This window comes from Paramormyrops kingsleyae, chromosome 12, assembly GCF_048594095.1.
Source record: "Paramormyrops kingsleyae isolate MSU_618 chromosome 12, PKINGS_0.4, whole genome shotgun sequence".
Classification (NCBI taxonomy): Eukaryota; Metazoa; Chordata; class Actinopteri; order Osteoglossiformes; family Mormyridae; genus Paramormyrops; species Paramormyrops kingsleyae.
Window position 1 is genome coordinate 12873489 of NC_132808.1, and position 20991 is coordinate 12894479.

Consider the following 20991-nt stretch of genomic DNA (forward strand, 5'->3'; position numbering starts at 1 on the left):
AGAAATTCCTCATCATGTAGATCATGTGCTGCTCGAGAGGCAGGGGAAATTGAAATGACCTGGGGGAGGGTGAGTGGTGTGACTCGGAGTGACTCTCTCTCACCCCGAAGCATGAGTCTGAATGCACATAAGGGTGAGCCCTGGGACACCTGGGACGCCATGACCAGCAGCATGTTCACAGTCTGCACGGTGATCTGGAGCGCCCCCTGTCTGCGATCGTATAGCAGCTGTAATTCAATGTTTGCCGAAGGGGTGCAGATTCAGGGTCGGATTTCACTGTGTTTATTCACCTAATAATAAATAATAATAATACATTTTATTTATAACGCACTTTCATTAACAAAATCTCAAAGTGCCACATTAAAAACAACAAAGTTAAAAATATCCATAAAATCAAAATAATATCACTACTACTAAATATGATATCTCAGCAGTTGTATGCTTTCCTAAATAAAAAAGTCTTCAAATTTGCTTTGAAAGAGTCCAGGTTCTTTGTAACTCGCAGCTGGACAGGAAGATGGTTCCATAGCTGTGGGGCAACGGAGCAAAAAGCTCGACCTCCCATAGTACACAGCTTAGTAGAGGGAACTTGAAGTAGCATACTACCTGATGATCTGAGGATGCGGTTGGAGGTTTGCAAACTCATCAAATCCTGGAGATATGAAGGTGCCAGACCATAAATACATTTATGGGTTAACAGAAGAATTTTATACTCGATCCGGGAAGAAACAGGGAGCCAATTAAGAGATTTGCGGATGGGAGTAATATGTTCAAATTTCTTTACTCTCAGACCTATGGCGTCTTCACTTAACTCTCAGGGCATTGGACACCAAAAGGAACCACGCAGCGAACAAACATGGGGGGGGGGGGCATTTCCCAGTGTGGCCATTGGCCAGGGGCCATGAACAGGCTCCTTCCCATGGTGCCAGAACGTGATGTCACTTCTGGCTTTGCACCTCATTTGACATCTGACTTGCAAGATGAGGCATTTCACACAGTGACCGCCGAGTTGATTAAAGCCTTCAAGGAGAAAGTCTGGCATACGGAAACATAAAAATCAGAATGTGTTCTGTGTAATGCCCATTAACAGCCATTGGATCTGTTTCAGTGAATTCCTATCCCCCCCCCCCCCCCAGGCTCAGTCCTGACTTATAGCTGGTAAACAAGCACACGTTGCTATGGAAAATCACTACAGAGAGTGTGACTGTGATGCTCTCAAGTGGCTTGGTGTTTGCAAAACATCTATATGAGACGTTGGCTTGAAGATCCCTTCATTACACACAGAGAGCACCTCACTCATTAAGACCACTAAATATAGATTGAATGCATCGATTGTATCCATCTATCTACCAACCGCTTACCCTGGACCAGGTCATGGGGAGACCTGACGCCTTTTCTAGGGAGTCGCAGAGGCAAGGGCACCCAGGACTAGAAGACAATATTATCGAATCAATCAAAGGATAAACAGGTTAAGTTGATTTATCGGGCTGGTTTGCTTTGATTGCTCTTCTGACAGAGTCATGCTTCCCCTGTTAGTCAGACCTGCAGCTCTTCTTGAAAGGCGAAAGGCAGCAGGTGTCAGACCCCGGATACATCTCGGGGACTCCGGAGCCTAGGAGCCGGATCGGCTCATCAGGCCCAGGGATCATACCTGATTATACTACCTACGGTTGTATGAAAGGACCCACTTCCTAAAAACCGGATATGTGTGCAAAACAGTTCTGCTTAATGTAACGACGGAACTCAAACCTGGAAACACTTTGTCTCCATTTTTCATGTTTTTTTTGGTATTGGAGCCAGCATTACATACCATAATACACTGGGGTTTCTATGCTACTCAGGAGCTCTGATTATGGTGTGTGGCAGACCTGCTGTCCATTTCTGGGTACAAAGGTTTCTGTCATGTGACCTGAAAGAGACAGATTCCTTCATATACCATTTTAGTGCACAGGGTCACATACATTTCACGGTGTGCTGTTACTAGTCTGTATATACTGGAAGAAATTACCCATAATCCCACACTTCTTATGTGGTTATAACAATGATTCAAATTATTTGACTGCCAAAGAATAAATGACAGAAAGATCCCCCCCCAAAAAAGCAGACAATTACTGCTGAGATTTGTTGTTCATTTAATATTATGGCGTGAGAAAGTGCGCACAGTATGAGTTGTATTTGATTGTGCTGGAGATCAGTCCGCCAATAACCATCCTTTAAACTCTTTAATAAACAGCAATTTAACAGCTGGCCCCCAGGCGCCGTGTGACCAAACATTAACCCCCCATCACAGGGCGACACTGCATATGGCTGGAATTTGCAGAATAAAATGAGGTTCACTTCACCGAAGGCTGGCGATACTTTCGTCTGTTTTATAAAGCTAATTCTAAAACTTTGAACCAGATGCTTGTGTATGTGTGTGTGCGTGTGTGTGTGTGTGCGTGTGTGTGAGTGGGTTTACCTATCCTTATGGGGACATAATGTCCCCATAACGTGATAAATATCAATTTTTTTTTCCCTTATGGGGACCGGTTTCCTGGTCCCCATAAGGGAAAACTCTTAAAAATCGGTGACTGCAATGAAAAAACTAAAAATGCAAAAACTCTTGTATTTTGTTAGGTTACTTATGGTTATGGTTAGGGCAGGGTGGGGGTTAAGGTTGTCATAATTAGCGTTAGCATTTTTCCCATTGAAATAAATGAGCGGTCCCCATAAGGATATGTATACCCTACATGTGTGTGTGTGTGTGTGCGTGTGCGTGCCGCAGGATAGACAGGCATCCTGCCTAGTGCCCTGTGCTGTGTGTTTCCTACCTGTCCCCCCAACCCTGACCAGGAAGAGTATGATGGAAGAAGATGATGAAAGAGGAATATCAGAACCTGTGGAGATAAGGACATAAATGAGCATGTCACCGAAGCCGTGAGGTTTAGGGCAGCCTTGTCATAACAGCCCGAGCAAAGGGGCCAATAGTGTCTGCAGGGCTGAGCAGGCTGGGGCCTCGTGCAACCTAAGATCTGCAAATTAGCTCAGAATAACATCATTTCTCATAGTTACTACACTATATGTTAGTAGACAAACTGCATCACAGGATCCTAGTACATCTACAGAATGTGAAATTGATGGGAAAATAAGCTCTTCATTTAGGAAACAGGAATTATGAAGATAGGCCAATGAACTATGAATTACAATTTATGTCTGAGACATTTCGTTGCTAGCTCTCAGCCCGAAGGTGTTAAAATCACCCTCTGCTGGATCTTTGCTGGGTCTTAGCTCTGTAGAGTCTGGGTTCTTGAAAGTGCATGAGGTATACAAACAGCTTAAATCCTCCTCATCTGGAGGAAGACGTGCAAAACTATAGTCACTGGCACTGTGGTCATTACAAGCAATACAGATCTTAGAATGACACACATCTGGGGAGGTCTCAGTCTTAGACAGTTTGTATTCTGATTTTAATTCTGGGGGCAGGGCAGAGAGAGGAGGGGGGGTTTGTAAGAGGCAAAGGCTCAGGGGAGATGGCACTACATCCTGGTTACCAAAGGTAAATCCCAGAGATCAGGAAGCACACCCGTTTATCCTATGATTTTCCTCCTCTGGCCACTAAGAGAATGATCCTGATCAAGGGTCTCCTAAGGAGTCAAACGCTTTAACGCCTCTCATTAAAGGGCTGATGCCATAAAGAATTAGCTCGCAGCCAATCTTAACGCAAGATCTTAACCTACAGCCAGAGGAAGGCAGTGAGTTGAAGGCCAGCCCTTTGTAGCTCCTCATCAAACACTTTCCAATAGCAATCAGGACTGGAATCCTGATAAAACGTGATGAAACGCCACGTTCTCTGACTGAAATCAATCATGGCCAGGGAGAGCAACTGTACTCTGTACGGCGGGGAAACAGCCGATTCCGAAGGCAGACGATTAGTGGAAAGAGCTGCTCTTCTTCCCCAAGTTAAAGCAAAGGGGCTCCAGTCACGTGTCACTGCCAGGGACATCTCGCCGAAAGCTGATCGCCGGGAACGCATGCACTACGACACGAGGCTTCACCGGAGCCTCTGCGAGGAGCTAGCAGCCAGACAAAAATGGATTCATATTTTATGGTCAGGTACGTGACAGCTACGAAACACTGCTGGGAATGTCCATATTTGGGTATTAAATATTCATTCTCTTCCTTTCTGCTATTGTTTAATCTCCCCTGCAAGAAGGTTTATTACATCAATTCCCGAGACATAAACCTTTGACATCCTTCAGTGTGCACTAAACCCCCCAGCAATGACGCGTACCGGGACTTTATGATAGGAAATGCCTCGTCATGTTAGCATAGCTTTTGTTCTGGCATGAATCCACAGCACACTTTCACTCTCTGAATTAACAGCTTTAATACTCAAACCTGATAGGTTGTCAGGTCCCAGCCACTCACCTCATTGGACCACATGTCACATGCAACATTTAACTGTATGGGCCATGGGCTGATTAAGGCTCCCATTGGCACAGGGATATTTTTAGGACAAATGCACAAAAATAACCTGAAATATGAAGTCGCGTCTTGGACAAACAAACAAATCTTAGTCTCCTGTAATTTTTTCTTATTAATAACCAATTTTAATAACCAATGCAGTCAGACTGAAAAGGCATATGAGTACTGTGAAATGCTGCTCAAATATTTTACAAACACAGGGATTGACTGTACACAGACGTGAGAGTTTCATCGTCCTCCCCTTCTGATGACAGTAATTATGTTGTGATGAACAGCATATGGACTCTGTTTGTAAATTCCCATCATGGAGCTCGTTTTCAAATGTGCCTTAAAGGCACAATCCAGCTCGAACCTTTGACCCTCCCCATTAATCAAGAGATACAGTCCCCCGGGTTTCCTTTCACCAGAGAAACAGAGGGACACAGATAGGAGCAGAGCAGGATACATTCAGTGCCATATTTGTGTGCGATGTTCTGTAAGCCTGCATGTCGTCCAACTTTATTTGGCCTGGTTGGGCAAATTTTAAATTCCTGAAGAAAGGCATGTGAGAATATAGCCAGGCACAGATAAGAGTTAGAGATTATTTCTCTCTGAAATTACAAACACAAATAAAAATATTGCTTGAAGAACCGGCACCTTATTTAAGTGAGTGGCAGGTCCTGGTCTTTTACTAAAGGTGACCCTCGATCTGCCGTCGCACGAGGACGTTTTCATCACCTATGTGTGACAGACCCTTCCTTTGCAGACGTTAAATCAGATCCAATCTGATGGAACAGTGCAGAGTGATAACAGGAAAGAGAGTGATCCATCTACAAATTCTTTAATGCAGCAGGTGAAGGTCTGTTTAATCTCATTGTCTAAGGATGAGATTTATGGTTTCTGTCAGTTCTGTCCGGCATTTATCTCTTCACACCCTCAGAGACAGAGGCTTAATAAGACATCTACAAAATCACTCGCAGCACTAGTCAAACGTGGGTTTATCAATCAAGCCAACACTATAAGGATCACAACTGCGTGTGGGAGTTTTACTTACACAAAAATGTTCTAAGGGCAGAACAAAAAGTGATTGGTGCAGAGAAATAACCAATTAAATATTGGTCAGATGTAGGTCAGACTAACCAATCAGATGTCTTGGCACTGCCTCCTCTACAATCTGACTGGTTATCTCTCTGAACCAATCATTTTTCGTTCTGCCCTCAGAACATTTTTGTGTAAGTAGAATTCCCACAAGTAGCACAAAACAATGTTACTCAAAAGCCTCTATCAGGTGAAACTTTCTATACCACTTATGTCTCAATAACAAGCCCACTACACTTTCCAGTACCTATCCAACAAGCCCACTACACTCTCCAGTACCTATCCAACAAGCCCTCTACACTCTCCAGTACCTATCCAACAAGCCCTCTACACTCTCCAGTACCTATCCAACAAGCCCTCTACACTCTCCAGTACCTATCCAACAAGCCCTCTACACTCTCCAGTACCTATCCAGCCCACATGTCGACCCTTGAGAAACACACCTCCCATCACTCAGCAGAGACACATCCTACCATCACGCACGCTGCAAGTAACAGGATCTACCAGCCGGACTGTGCTGCGAATGTCAAGCCCTGTTTCAGTGTCATGCTTGTTGCAAGCCCACAAGCCACATCCATCACAGAGGCTGAGCATGTTCCTCCCTTGGCAGGATCTCGACGTGATGCGTGATGATCACTGTGTTCACCCGTTACCTCTAACGCTGCCTGAGCCAGCAAACCCATGAGGTTCAGCCCCGGAGCTCCAGCTCCTTCAGGATTTTTGCTGAACTTCAGATCTTAATTGACTCGTTAAAACAATTACCTGGACAGTCAGTCACCTGTGTCACGTTCAGTCAGGTGTCAGTTAAGATGTCTTCCCTATAACCTGCTGAACGGTGGCCCTCCACACACATAAATCCGCCCCCCTCTGCGTTCGAAACCTACCTCAGGGAAATCCTGCTGCGTTAGATAGAAAGATGGTGAAGGTAAAAAAAATGAAGGGAGGGGCTGTTTTGCTCAATTACCCCCCCCTCCCCACACACACACTTTCCCTGTATCAGTGTGCTTGGTGTTCCTGGCCCGTGTTTGCTGTGGTCCAGTCTGTGACCGTGATCCTGAACATGCAGAGCAGGATGCAGTTCCTGATACAAAACTCCCCCCCCCCCAAAAAAAGCTATGGCCCACATGTTCATGTGCTCACTTTAGCAAGGAACTCTGAGAAACCCAGAACCAGCTGGAAAACACAGACCACGGTCCACAAGCTTGGAGAGTCCGGCCAGGCTGCGCGTACAGAGACCCCCCAGCAGTCTGCACCGATTCGCACGGCTCGGTCGAGACGCTTCCCACCAGCACTGCATGGACCAGCAGCGGGGTTCACGTGACCACCCCACGACCACCCTCTGCAGGAATCACAACTGCAGAGTCGGCCGAGCTGATTTACGAGCGCGTGGCGATCTCACACGGCATCCCGGGCCAGCTGAGCGCCATGCCAGCTGAGCGCCATGCCAACGCGAGGTCATGTGGCAGCGTGGCATGAGAACTGGAGCGGGGGCGCCATGACGGTGCGAGGACCCGGTGCGGGCGACAGAAAAGCCCTCCATGACAAAGTCGCGGAAATCTCAATCGAGAGCGATCAGATAATGTGAACCTCCACGGCTCAGACGGGGAGGTGGGAGATCTCCCACAGTACTGCCCCCCCCCTCCTCCTCCAACAGCCCTGCAGCAGTGTGGCGAAGATCAACCGTAAAAACTGACTCTCGAGTATAAATCAGCGGCGGGGAAAGACCCCGCAGCCCTCTGCCCCCTGCGACGGCTCTCCCCTTACCTTGACTCCCTCCTCCCTTGAGGGGAGAGCCCCCCTACCATCACAGGTATCGGACACACCCCCTGGTATCCCCGTTACTTACCCCATGGCTGAAGACGGCGCCCGCGGTCCCCGACAGGCAGAACGTCGCACACGCGATGAGCAGCCCAGACGTGCGGCGCCTGTCTGTGTCTCCCTCTCCTCTATCTGCTCCCCCCCCCCCCCCATTCCGTCTCTCTCTCCTCCGTTAAACTTTCCCCACTGGTCTGAAACTCGAAGCTCTGGGAGGAACATGATTATTTAAGTCCTTTTTTGGGACCAAAGGGGAGGGAAAGTGGGCCGTAATGGCCCCGGCTGCCGGGGGGATGACCTTGCTGGGCTCTCCCTGGAGTTGGCGGGTGGTGTGCCCCCCCCCCCCCCGCTCCGCTCCGCTCCGCTCCGGCAGGCGGGAAGTCCTGCTGCAAGTAAACACTCACAAGATTTGGTTCTGGATCACGGAGTGAGTTGCAGTACTGCTCAGGTCACATAGAACTGATGGATGCAATGGTATCAGGCTCCATATCTGGTGTGGGATCAGGTCCTGGATGAGGATGGGACCCAAACTCTGGGGTCACTGGGCCAAAATAGGGGAGACGACTGGTTGGAGGAGTAAGTGCAAGTGAGAACAGCACAGTGCAGAGGGACCTAAAGTGAGCGAAGGGTAGAGGACCAGTGTCATTTAAAGCCCTGCGCTTGTTGATTTGCAGCAAACGTCACTGCTTGAGCCACTGGAGACTCAGATTGTCTGAGGCACTAAAAAAATCTGCAGTGGGATCTTAGCTGCTTCCCCAGACAGCCAGCATGGGTCCCTGCAAGATGGTCACACTCTGTCACTGTGCTCAGCAGACGCCGAGCAGATTTATGGCTTTTCAACAAAACGTGGCGGCCGTGCGCGACGTCGACTCGGCCATCTGGACCGATAGCTGGGGGGGGGGGGCGGTCTACGCCGACTTCGGAGATTTAAGGATGTCTGAAGAGGCCTGAGAGGAAACCAACGGCCCTGCGGCATCTGGGGAGACGGTCTTCAACATGACAGCCAACGAGACCACACTGAGACCACATTAAGACCACACTGAGACAACACTGAGACCACACTGAGACAACACTGAGAGCACACTGAGAGCTCTTCTTGTCCATTTGGCAACACAAAGGAGAAGTAATTCACGGCTTTGGACTTTTTCCTCCCATGATTTTGTCACCCCTAATTTTTAGTGGTAGGTCCAGCCCACTCTGACGCTTGCTGGCACCTGAAGGGGGCGTGCTGTCTACACCACAGTGTGTGGTCCGCTGATTCATTACACAACCCCCCCCCCCCCCTAGTGTTCCACTCCCAGACACTAGGGGGAGCCCATGAGTATGTCAGCTGGATAATAGTAGCTTTGGTTTGGAGAAGGGGGGGGGGGGGGCAATCTTTTTGTGGCTCTGGGCCCCCACAATCAAGTCATGATTTGTACTCAACATTTGGTACAGAAACAACTGAATTGCTAGACTGCACCCAGAGCAAATGTCTGACAGTGAACGCCAGCTGCCTGACACCCATCCGCATACCTGCTCCCCAGAACAGGAAGACGGTGGTTGACGGGGCCCAGTGTGCTACAGTCAGGGTGATTGTTGGGCCCATTGTGCTTGAGTCAGGGTGATTGTTGGGCCCAGTGGGAGCCCCTCGCGTGAAATCCATGTGCGAGCGCCATCTGACTTGTGCAGATTCAATTTTCCATCCAAGGTTAAAAATAACGCTCCCTGATTGGCCTTCGGAGGATAAGAGAGGCTACCTGGGAAAATAAAGTGCACCCTTGAGCTCAGCAGCGCCTCACGCTGGAGCATCTTGAGCGGCGTCAGAGGTCATGTGATCAGGGGCACTCTCCGAAGACTCCAGCCAGCGCTTCAAGAAAAGGCACCACGCCCACCACGACAGGACTGCCTGGTCTGTTCCGGATCATCCGGATAGTCCTGAGGATCTTCATCTGATCCGTCACGTGCGAAGATTGAAATGAAGTCCAGGTGTGACCTGCATAAAACGGCTTTGAATAAAGTCTGCATCGTGACCGAATTCTGAACTTTGAAGTTAGGCTGCTGAACACTGCTATAGCCTTGAGCCTGAGACGCGATACAGTCCCAGGAAAATGGAATGAAATACATCGAGTAATTGTTCCTGGTGAGGTAGGGGCCCGGATTCCCAGACCAGCTTACAGAATGGGGGGGGGGGTCACACCCAGTGCCAGCTGAAGGGAGAATCAAGCATGAGCATCTCACCACCAACAGCACAAGGGATTATTATTATTTTTTTTTTTTGGGGGGGGGCATAAGGAAGCCAAACAGACATTCTGCAGACAAATGGAAGAGGCCTGAGTTTATTTAAAACGAGAGACGGAGCCGCCAGTTTGACATCATCACCCGAGTCACACGCAGCCTCCAGTAAACAGGTGACATCGCTCACCACCCAGCACCCTGTACATGTAGTAAAGTGACTGACACATAACTGCGTGAACAGTGCCACAGAACAAGAGCTGACATGACTCAGGAAATGGGAGAGGTTCTTTCAACAAGATGGTTATGTACACAAACATAATTCCATGCACGCTACAGAGATCCAGCTAAAAACATCTGATAGCAACCATGCTCGTTAAAACTCATGCTCATCTGCATAAAACTAGACTTCTCGTTTTGGTTCCAGAAAGTTCCTGGCCCATACACAGCTTCCGACAGTGCTATGACCTTGAGAGCTGTGGTCCTTCTCACAGAAGGTCAGCGAGGGCTTGACGCAATTTGGGGAGACTTTTTCTCCAGAAACTCATGTGAGTCATTTTAGGGCCGACTTGGTTGGAAACACTGTTGGATCCCTCTAGCCCGTGTCTGATAACACTTATTTACATACCTTTCTTCAAATCTCCTACACTAAAATATATTATTAAGCAAAAGACAATGATAATGGACATTGGAGGACCAAAGCGCTGAAAACGCAACCTGCATGCCCTGCTCAAGTTGGTAAAAATAAAGTGAACATCACAGCAGCGGACCAACTGGTTATACTAGTTAGCACAGTTCAATATCAAGGTATTGATAGTATGGACAGTAAAAGGCATCCGAATGGCTTTTTTTGATGCTACAGGGGTCAAAAATCTACAGATGCCTTTTAAAAAACAGACCCCAGGATGAATTTCCACACGAGCATCCTAGCAGTAAATGTATGGTTAATATAATGACTGAGCTGTGCGTGAGTGAAACTCGCCCCCTGGTGGATTCTGGGAGGTATTGCAACGACACCCAGCAGGCCACACAAACCAGTCGACTGATTCAGCTCCCTGCCAACCTACGTGTTAATTACTCAGCGTCACCTAAATCTCTGGCTGGCCTGGACGCCTGTCTGCTCCTCCCAGTGTTATCCATTCTGCTCCTGGACCAAGCTAAAACAGGCTAATGCGAAGCAGTGCCACGCCCACCACTCAGCCCTTGATGCTAGTTAGCTTGATTAGCATTGCCATTGTTTAATTTGGCTAGTGCCCCCAAACAAGACACGTATGTAATTCCACCACCCCCCCGCGATAAGAATGAAGATTTTCCCCTGACTGAAGGCACCATTTCCCAGTAAAGGCACTTGGTACAGCTGCGTTTTCACTGCTGAGGTACGCCGCCATTGCAGCCAATTCCTCTTTGATGCACAAGTAAAGGCACGCAGGTCACGTGACGCATGGCAGGATAGGGTCATGTGACTTTGGCTTTGTTCGGGCCGTGGGCGGATGCCTTCTTCCTGCTGGCCGACCGCGGGCCGGTGCCGCCCCTCTTCTTGGCTGGGGGCTCACTCCTCCTACGGGAGTAACGGGGGTGTGAAGATCAGGCGAGGACACATTCCTGCAGCATGTCTGCATGCGGGCACTCACCCTCTGGGGGGGGGCTCCGAGGGCACAACCGGCGAAATACGGGCCTCACCCCGACACACAGGCAAATTCAAGATATAGCCGACTCTGTGTGTGTATGGGTGTGTGTGCGTGTGTGTGTGTGTGTGTGTGTGTGTGTGAGCGAGAGAGAGTGTGACGTTTTCCCCTTTTACCCCACTGAAGTGCAAGCTCAGTAAGATCCTACACACTTTGGTCACGTATGTTGACACAAGACACAAAGTGAGCAACTGTACTTGACGAATCCAAGTGCACCGGGATTTCTTGAAAACAATGGGACACACTTGACCTGATGAGCTCAACAAGAAACACGTTACGACTATGTTATCATTTGTGTTGGCTGTGTTTGGAGTTGTCCTTCCCTGCAGCCTAGGCTATGTAAACTTTCGTTATACAACTTTGCACACTTAAACTGAAACTTCTTAGGAGGAATGTTCCTGTAAACATTAATTGTCACTGATGCAGTGCATAGTGGGCTATATACTTTGCAAAATACTGCTTCCATGCGGTATTTGCCAAAATGTGGATGAAGTGCACATGGAGCATGCTGCACTTGGCTTATTGGAGGTATGGGACACCCTTGGATACAAGCCCACCAAGTGTGGCAGTATAAGTGTGTACTTAGTGGGGAAAATGGGAGAAAGCCTGCGAGTGTGTGAGTGAGCGCATACGGACTCGGGGTACCCCGGTGTCTCGAATCCCAACTCCGCTCTGCGTGTGTTTGCACGTCCACCCTGTGGCCTGCGGATTTCCCTACATACTCACACTCAGTCAGGCTAACTAGAGTCCATAAAGGTTCCCATAGTGTCTGATTGAGTGTATGTCCTAATGATGGAGCGGCGTCCCGTCCAGGGCGTCCCCCAGCCTCAGGCCCAGTGCTGCCTGGGACAGGCTCCCCTCCCCCACGACCCCGACCAGGATGGACAGGAGACAGATGGACGGACACACATCCTCACTCACCCCCGAGCGCCTCGCGCCCTCGAGCCGCACGGACAGGCCCGGCGTTTGTGTCCAGGGCTGCCACACGCGAAGCAGCCGGGCTGGACCTCGCTCCCGCCGCAGGGGTGGGCTGGGAGGGTGCAGCGCTGGCAGGCGGGACAGTGCAGCCATGCTGGGGAGGGGGTGTGTAACAGAGAGGTGGGTAACACGCCATCACACGCTAAGGCACATACGTCTTACTAAGCCAACACCCGCCTTGGCATTCGGTGCTGCAGACAGTATTTATACACCGTAAAACGGACAGTCTACGTCATCCAAACCTCAGCTACCACCACTAGCTCTGCTCATGGCTTTGCACATCCACAGCTACGCACTTACTTGGTTTTACGCACTTGCTACACAGCTCGCAGTGCCTCCACTCGCGGCCATCCTGAAAAGCAGGAGAGGGATGTGTCACACATTCGTCAAAAGGCCCAAGCAGCCCCCCCCCCCCCCAGTCAAACGGCCTACCTTGGATGTGCAGGCGTCACAGGCGGGGCAGTGCTTGTTGCCGGGGGAAACGTAGCGCTCACAGACGGCACAGAACCTGAAGACGGAGAAAGGCCTCAAGGGACAGTCGAGCGTGATGAGCGGCCCTCAAGGAGCCTGGACTCCCACCCCCAGGGAGCCCGACTTCAGGGCCCTCAGGAGAAACTTTTCATGGTATAAAACCACACCGAGTTCCTTTCATCTCTGCCGTTCGTTTAATTTGCACATATTCCTCTGGTGAATCACGCCCGCTGCTTGTTTGATTACTAAATCCAGATAATTAAAACAGGCCCCTCGGGCATTAAGAAGCAAAAACAGGTCATGGCTGCGATGCAGGTCAGACGCGGTCTCACCTGTATCCCTCCTGCTCTGGCAGGACGACGTCACGGGGGGGCAGGTTGGTGAAGAGGCGGACGGGAGACTGCTTCCGGCCCGTCTTCCCATGCTTGTAAAGGGGGTGATTGTCATAGTCCACCTTGGGGCCAGCAGGGGGCAGAGCGGTTAAGAAATGCGACACGGTAGCTGGAGGCTGCCTCAGTCCAGTGGGCGTTATGGCCCTGAGCCACATCAACATTAATATGCTTCAGTGAGGCTTCTGGCAGATAGAGATCTGAGCAGAATGTAAGGCAAAATAAAGAAAAAAATCCCGAAGAGAGAGGAACTGCGGAATACCTGATAATCCAGCATGGAGAATGTGGGGAAACATTCCAGAATGCGGGACTCAAAGAAGTACGGGAATATCCAAAACATGGGCATCTCCCCTTCGGCATTCCCTAAGCAGACACACAAAGCGCTCTGTATCCTGCAGATACGTCTCCCACCAACGTTTGTTCTGCATATCCCCATTTCAACTTCTATTTTATTTTTATTCCATTTATTAATTTTTGTACTTTTGTCTCGATTGTATGTGTAATCGTGCACCTCATGCCACAACATGCACCAACATGCACTTTCTGTCCACGGCAAATGACAAGATTCTGATTCTGAATTTCAGATCACATATCCTGACAGGAGAAATCCTTCCGAGTTTGGCCCCCCCCCCACCCGCCCCGGGCACGGGCATGGGCATGACTGACGGGCAGCAGTGACCATCAGACACCAACCTGAGGGATTCAGTGCTTTCCAGGCATCAAAGATCTGGGAGAAACTGTGAGCGAGCGGCTTAACCAGACCTCCAAATGGAGGGTCCGTCACCATGACGACCTTGGCTCCGCCCACCTCACGCAGAAAGGCATTCAATACACCTCTGGCTGTCTGCAACACACCGTACAGCAGAACCTGTTAAAGGTCATGGGTAAAAAAAACCCAACTCTGATCTTCAAAAAGCCCTCCTCTTACCTTCCCATTGAAGAAATGGTGGTTGAACATGTTATAATGACAAAACTCATCTTCGCTGTAAAATTGCGCATACCTACAGGAGGAGAGGGGGCAGAATTAATTAGAGGGAGATTCTTTAAAGTGCAGACTGCACCAAGAAGTCCAGCTCAGAAAACACAGAAACTGTGACATAGGGGGCAATGATTTTGCAGCCTTTGGACGGCAAGGCTGAAGATCATACTTTTGCAAGACCTTTACCTCACATTTTTTCCAGCGGCAGTTAAAACACGTTTCGACATGGGGATTCCAGCCTCATAAAAATAATTACAGAGGGGAGAGCGCTGTGGGTGTAGGGGTGGGGCTGGCATACCACAGTGCGGACGGGGGGGGGGGACTGGGGGGGGGGCAGGTCGGGGCAAGCAGCACCCACCCCCTGCCAAGCCCCTCCCTGACACGGCACTAACCAGCCTGAGACGCAGACAGCGGCCCCCGCACAGCCGGACAGAGCCCCAGCCGAAGGTGAGTGACCCCCTCCGAGCACAGCGGGGGCCCCTCGCCCACCCAGGGGTGTCGGAGCCAGAGTGCGTCATTGCCGTCACAGCGCTATCCAGGGGGAATCCCACATCCTCGCGCTAAGCAGAAGCAGCTTTTATTTACGAGCGGGTCGTCTCCGCACTGCAGGCGCTGGGTGATCGCTGTTTGCTGCTCAAATATTCCTTTCGAAGTTTTAAACAAAGTACTGAAGTATAAATTGCATTCCTATAACGCTACTTATAACACCACTTAAAATGACATTAATGTAACATAACCTTCTTCCCTGCATCTATGCATGCAGGTATGTATTAGGTATGTATATATGTATTAGGTATGTTTATATGTATGTACGGATTTCTGTAATAGGTATGTATAGAGGTATATTTGCATGTGTGTATGCATGTATTAGACATGTTTGCATGTACGTATGTATAAATGTAGGTATGCATGGATACATACAAAACAATCGCGGGCCTCTTCTCTCAAAAAGAACAGAAGACAAGTTCACGGCCATCTCCTCCCCCCTCCCCCACTATGGCAGAGGACAACACGGACACCATGATGGCTATGGAGCTGGACGGCCCCGCTGCGGAGGTCACCCAGCCGTACTCACGCTCCCCCAGGCTGACGAAGAGGATTATCGCAGCAGGAGGCAAACAGGCCAAGGTAAGCCAGTCCCAATTACAAACCAAAGTACAATTAGGCACCTAATTACAATTACAAGCTCTGTATAGCTCAAGGCAGGCAGAACCTAGACTGCAATGTGAAGTGGCAGGAATAACTGAAAGTACTTTACCATTAAAAAGAAATAAAGGTTAAAGGGTTATATATTAACATTTCAGTCTCAGCTAAGAAATTCAGCACATCTGTGGATAATTTCCATTGCCTAATCACTTGAACAGATCACATATTGCATCTAAATAAACTCCAGGAGCCTACGGATTAAACATGAACAGACAGTCTATGGGAATTCCCCTCTTAATCGCTACAGGAGGTTCTGTCCAGACGCCTGCAGGAACTAACGGAGGAGCAAGCGAAAGCGCAAGCCCACCTACAGTCCCTGAAGAAGAGGAACGCGGACCTCATGGTGAGGGGGCGGCGTTGGGTCAGCTTACAGTGACCACGCCCACACAGGGCTGTCAATCAAACACTGACGTCCTGCTGTCACGGTTACCACGCCCACACAGGGCTGTCAATCAAACACTGACGTCCTGCTGTCACGGTTACCACGCCCACACAGGGCTGTCAATCAAACACTGACGTCCTGCTGTCACGGTTACCACGCCCACACGGGGCTGTCAAACACTGACGTCCTGCTGTCACGGTTACCACGCCCACACAGGGCTGTCAATCAAACACTGTCTGTCACTAATTGTTTTCATTGGATCAAATGAAGCACATGGGAGGCCCATCCTGTGGGTCGTGGGGAGGGGGGGTTTGGCACTAAATTCACAATCTGATGGGGTCAGTCTAATAAACTTCACTCATTCTCCTGTTGGCCAAATAAAATTACTTTTAAATTTTCTTAAAGTACATTTTTTGCTCGAGACTGCCCCCGTGTGACACATCCCAGAATCATGACCTTTAGCATAACCGGCTAAAAGACTTCCAGCAGTGCTACAAGGGTCTAAATACAACCATCTTCGTCCACAAAGAGCAGCGCCGAGGCCATGAAGCTGCAGGTGGGCGAGCAGTTCGACGGCATGCGGCGCGCCCTGCTGGCCGACGAGAGAGCGGCGCTGGAGGCGGTGGAGCAGGAGCGGCAGGAGGCCGGCACGCGCCTCGACGAGCTCCAGCGCGCCTGGAAGCGCCACCTGGGCCAGGTCCAGAAGGACATCGGCAGCACGCGTCAGGCCTTGGAGAAAAGCGAGGCCGCGCAGGTCAGCCAGAGGCTCAGATCTCAGATCAGATTCAGGCTTCACCGCCGAGCGCTATGGGGCGTGTTCACTGATACCAGATCAGCGGTGGAAAACGATCCATAGAGAGGCTGCAGAAATGGGTCCGCTAGGTTCAGGTACCCCGTACATTCACTCTCTCTGTCTTGCAGGACTGCTCTTGGGACTTAAGGTACCGTCTCATTTTGCTTATCTGCTTTTGTATGTAGAGGGGTGTGCAGTGCCAAACAACCTGAAGCGTTGCCGTTTTATTAGGACATCCCATAATAGTGCCTAAAATTCTGGGAGTACTGCAACCAGCATCAAATTAAGTAGCAGTTTCTATAATTCAAACGTGATGTCACAGCAGTAATATGGAAGCATCCTTGATACTTCATTTTTAATCTCTCATGGGAAATTCTCTTCTTCTCCAGCTGTCCTAAGAAGTCTGTCGCTGAGGAGGACATTAAGATGAACAATGATAAATTTCAAAAACTCATCAAGATACTGGGCAATATTTTAGACAATCTAAAGGCAGACCTGCATCGAAAGACCTTTCTGCTGGGTATTTTATTTTTTAACCGAGTATAATCCTCAAAATAGTCCATAACGACTTCATTCAAACAGTAGCATTTGTATTAGTATTAGTAGTATTCTGGCTGTTTTCAATTTCCTTTCTCTTTTCCTGTCTTTTCCTAACCTCTATTTTCTTTTCAGACTCTCTAACAGTCCAGGTCGACAAGCAGACCTGCCACAAGCAAATCCTTGTGGGAGCAGCCGGAAGGAGGCTGTGCTTTTCCACCGAAGCGAGGCCTGTCCTGGAGCTCCCCCTGCAGTTTGAAAAGGTGTACTGCGCCCTCGGCACCCCCGGGGTGTCCGCGGGGAGGCGCTACTGGGAGGTGGACGTGCGCTGCTGTCCGGCATGGGCGGTGGGCGCAACCTACAAGAACATCGAGCGCAAGGGCCAGGAGAAAGCCGCCAAGCTGGGCCGGAACGGGCACTCCTGGTGTGTGGAGCTCCGCGAGGGCAGCCTGTCGGCCTGGCACGGCGACCGCCGCGTGGTGTGCCGGGGGGGCGGCGTGGAGCCCCCGCAGCGGGTGGGCGTGCTCGTGGATCACACGAAGGGCCGCCTGGCCTTCTACGACGCCCGTACCGTGCGGCTCCTGCACGAATTCTCCGCCGCCCTCGCGCCCGTGTGCGACAGGCTGCAGCCCCAGTTCTCCGAGCCGCTGTTCCCCGCGTTCCGCTTCTTTAAGGCCGACAGCAGCCAGCCGGGCCCAAACTACATGGAGGTCTGCCATTACGGCCTTTAAACCTTTAGAGATCCCCAACGGATCATACCCACTATGGAGCTCAGCCTCTATGACGCCTACCTGTGCATATCCACACAGCACCACAGAATACAGAAGTGCTGTTTTTTATAATAATATCCTAGCTTATTGAAAAAACGCGGTTATATAAACATGAATTTAAATATTATGCTTTAGGAGTCAGACTGACTGTGTGTGTCAATGTATTCAGCTGTAATAACATGTAGCCTGATGAATAAAAGCTACCTGAAGTCGATGTCCAGCAGGAGGCTCCTTACTGGTGCCTCCTTCCCCTCCAGGTTCCTTATCTTGATCAGCTCATGGAGCCTGAGAAGGAAAATGGGGTCCCCTTTAATATCAAACTGATGGTAGGCATTTGGAGGTCAGATGGGATGAGGACAGAAGGCCGCTGAAGGAGAGTCAGGTAGCAGCTTCAGAGACCTCAAATCAGGCAGCCACACTCAACCTGCATGACCCACCCACTAAAGAGGAGAACACATTACAGATACACCTCGGCCACAAAGTCTGAATGCAAATAAGAATATAATACTGTGATGGACACTGCAGGGATTTAAACCCACGACCACCTAGATTCTCAATCTCTATGCAGAGCCACTGCAGGTTACAGGAGAACATAAATAACCAAAGCTGTCCCAAAAGCACAGCTCTGTGCTAAGGAATGGGGCGCACTAAGGAATGGGGCGCACTAAGGAATGGGGCGCACCTGCTCCCTGAGGCGGGCGAACTGAGAGAATACGTACCGGGGCGTCCCAACACACAGAACCTTCCGGAATCCCAGCCCGGCCAGCAGGTCCAGGAGGAAGTGGCAGCTGCGATCGGCAAACAGGAACTGTGCGTTGCTCTTCTTGTTTTCCAGCGGGCGGAGCAGCAGGCTGGGTCGTCTTAAGCGGGCCACTGTGATGTCATCAGAAAGCGCCCTGTGAGAGGAATGCGCAGTCCACTCCGGGGGAAGCAGCAGCAAATGGCAGTCCTGACAGAATCTCTTCTGCTCCAAGGGCAGGGAGACAAACTCTAGAAACCTTAACAACATGAAAGCAAGTCTTTTCAGTTAGACAGCTCCACAGAGACTGCCGTTTATTAAAATGTTTAACTCAATTTCAAAAATAAAGTGCTCTTCTACAGCTGTTATTACCTGGCACAGTATTCCTGATGCGTAAACTCAGGCAGCTTACGTCTGTTCTCCGCTTCCCTGGCCAAACGCCTGTCTTCGGATACCTACAACCATATGTTCCCTTTAACCTGGTTAATAACACAACCTTCTTTCCCAGTGACGCTGGGTGTCTCACCTTATCGTCCTCCCACTGAAAAAAGTTACAGTCCTTCCTGTCTCTGCAAGCGGAGCAGGCATAAAACCTCCTGCCGGCCGGTTCTCCAGGACACACCTTCTCAAACAGCAATGTGGGACCTAGGAACCAGAGGAAGAACAGTCACACGTGATTACACATCTCGCTAACTTTGTTTAGCTAACGCTTTCCCCCAAGGTTTCAGTATTAACCGTTAACACAAATGGGTCATTCCATGACAAATCATTACACTTTCGGACCTCATCGTCACGGATGTGACGCTACCTTTATGTCAAGATATCTCAGCACCACCTTAAAAACCAAAGACCAAATTTTCTGGAAATGTTCATGACATTATGATCTAGCTTTAGTAAAAAAATTATCAATTTTAAAATATAGATCATTACATAGTAATTATTCATATGGGGATGGCATATTATCTATTCAATCTATAGAGCTTTAGAACAATATGAGGACCACTTCTGTGCAGCTTACATTAAGGTAAATATAGCCAGTCAAAGTCATAGCCCCCCCCAAAAAAAGTTACAAGTTTGTTCGCTTAAATCCCCCTCAGTATTGATCCCATACTCGCCCAATTTCAGTTTCATGAGTTACTCATGGGACCAAATTAGCATTCCAAGTTTCGATGAAATCCGTGACGATGAGGTTCGAAAGTGTGATGATTTGACATGGAATGACCGAAATAGCTATTTTTCTCTAACAATCACATAACAGAACATAAAAGGACGAACAACAGTTAATTTCTTGTTGTTATAGATATCTACTCCTTGCTTGTGTTACGGCGTTAAAAAATAGTCATTTCCCTCACTAATAAGCGAGCAGACAGTACAGAACTATGCTTATTTAATCGTGCGGTGAAATGCGTATTAAATGCAACGTATGCACGAGACACTTACATTATTCTGCCTTTTTAATCATAAATAATTTAAGAATATTACGTTCGACATACCATGAGGGCATGACGGTGCCTTCTTGTCTCCTTCCTGAATAATCACTTCTATTCCAAAGCTTTCCTCGTCCGGCATATTTACCCTAGTATCCATTTAGTGATAAATAAAATGAATTACACGAAGAAAAAGGAAAACACGCACTTTGTGGGCGCCGCCATCTTCCCGTCGCTTTCCTTTGCGTCATACTAGTTTCAACAAGACATGGATGGGCAAGCGTTAGGCATAGCAGCGGGCTCACGTAGATCCAAATGATTTGCAGATCTTACTATGAGGAGCCAATTAGGTTAAAGAAAAATATTTAAAATCTATACGTTTTTTATGTATGAACTACTTAGTAATGAGCAACGACAATGAAATAAATGATCATACAGATATGATCATGCTCTGAATATAACATAAAACTTCTTAAGGCTGCCGACCACTGCCGAGGTCGCGAGAAAATTACGTCACAGATCAACTGAGAAGAAGTAATCAAACGAGGCGATTAGATGGTTGTGGCGTTTCTTATATGGGTGAGAATGTGACACGTGGGAAAGAGTTATTTTATCGAGATATTATGAATATAGTCTTTACGCGTCAGTCGCGGTTTATTTAAAAACTGGCTACAGTTTTATTCCTTCAGCGCCAGGTGGCTCTAAATTCATTCCAAACGCTGTTTTGGGATAAACCACGAATACTTGTGGATGTTTTATGTCAGTTAAACCAAACTCTTCTGTTTTTCTATTGTTGCATATTTAGTTTATAACGACTTCAGTTTTGGATGCAAATATGTTTACTTGGCAAAGCGTCGCGTCTTGCGTCCTCCTAGTGAGGGAATGATTCTATAAGGCTGTAACTAATCAAAACGAGAACTGACTGGCGCGCCGGTGTTCTGACGAGTTGAGCTACCTATCGAAACGTGCTATCGAGCCTTTCGGCGCAAGTGCAGTTCCACCGTCTTGGAATTAGGGTTACGTTTTAGGGGTTAGGGTTAGGGTTAAGGTAGGGGTTTTAGGGGT

The 20991-nt window shown here is 48.9% G+C and overlaps 3 protein-coding genes across 5 annotated transcripts in view; 1 reads left to right on the forward strand and 2 right to left on the reverse strand.

Moving 5' to 3' along the window:
- The window catches only part of pde5ab (phosphodiesterase 5A, cGMP-specific, b), a 60305-nt gene extending 52784 nt beyond the window's left edge, over positions 1–7521 (reverse strand). The window contains exon 1 of one of the 2 annotated variants that reach the window (XM_072718754.1): positions 7388–7521. In XM_072718754.1, coding sequence (XP_072574855.1) covers positions 7388–7512 — 125 coding nt within the window. In that variant the 5' untranslated portion in view covers positions 7513–7521. The remainder of the gene's footprint in view (positions 1–7387) is intronic. The other variant, XM_072718753.1, reaches the window with a different exon arrangement.
- A 2124-nt stretch (positions 7522–9645) lies between these two features.
- zcchc4 (zinc finger, CCHC domain containing 4) lies at positions 9646–20670 on the reverse strand. 2 transcript variants are annotated; one of them, XM_023825464.2, is made up of 13 exons: positions 20135–20670; positions 19026–19144; positions 18872–18954; positions 18480–18758; positions 17965–18045; positions 14022–14094; positions 13787–13937; positions 13356–13456; positions 13037–13158; positions 12666–12741; positions 12534–12585; positions 12177–12327; positions 9646–11128 (listed from the first exon to the last, which is right to left on the reverse strand). In XM_023825464.2, exons 1-13 carry the CDS (start codon positions 20175–20177, stop codon positions 11026–11028), a joined length of 1434 nt encoding a protein of 477 aa, XP_023681232.1. In that variant the 5' UTR covers positions 20178–20670; the 3' UTR covers positions 9646–11025. The 2 variants fall into 2 exon arrangements, with proteins under 2 accessions (XP_023681232.1, XP_023681231.1); XM_023825463.2 differs by having other exon boundaries at positions 19993–20655.
- LOC111851010 (RING finger protein 39) lies at positions 14461–17974 on the forward strand. The gene is made up of 7 exons (XM_072718757.1): positions 14461–14519; positions 15076–15200; positions 15526–15621; positions 16190–16414; positions 16582–16601; positions 16843–16973; positions 17126–17974. The coding sequence occupies exons 2-7, from the start codon at positions 15093–15095 to the stop codon at positions 17719–17721; spliced, it is 1176 nt and encodes a 391-aa protein (XP_072574858.1). The 5' UTR covers positions 14461–14519; positions 15076–15092; the 3' UTR covers positions 17722–17974.
- Positions 20671–20991: the final 321 nt, after the last annotated feature.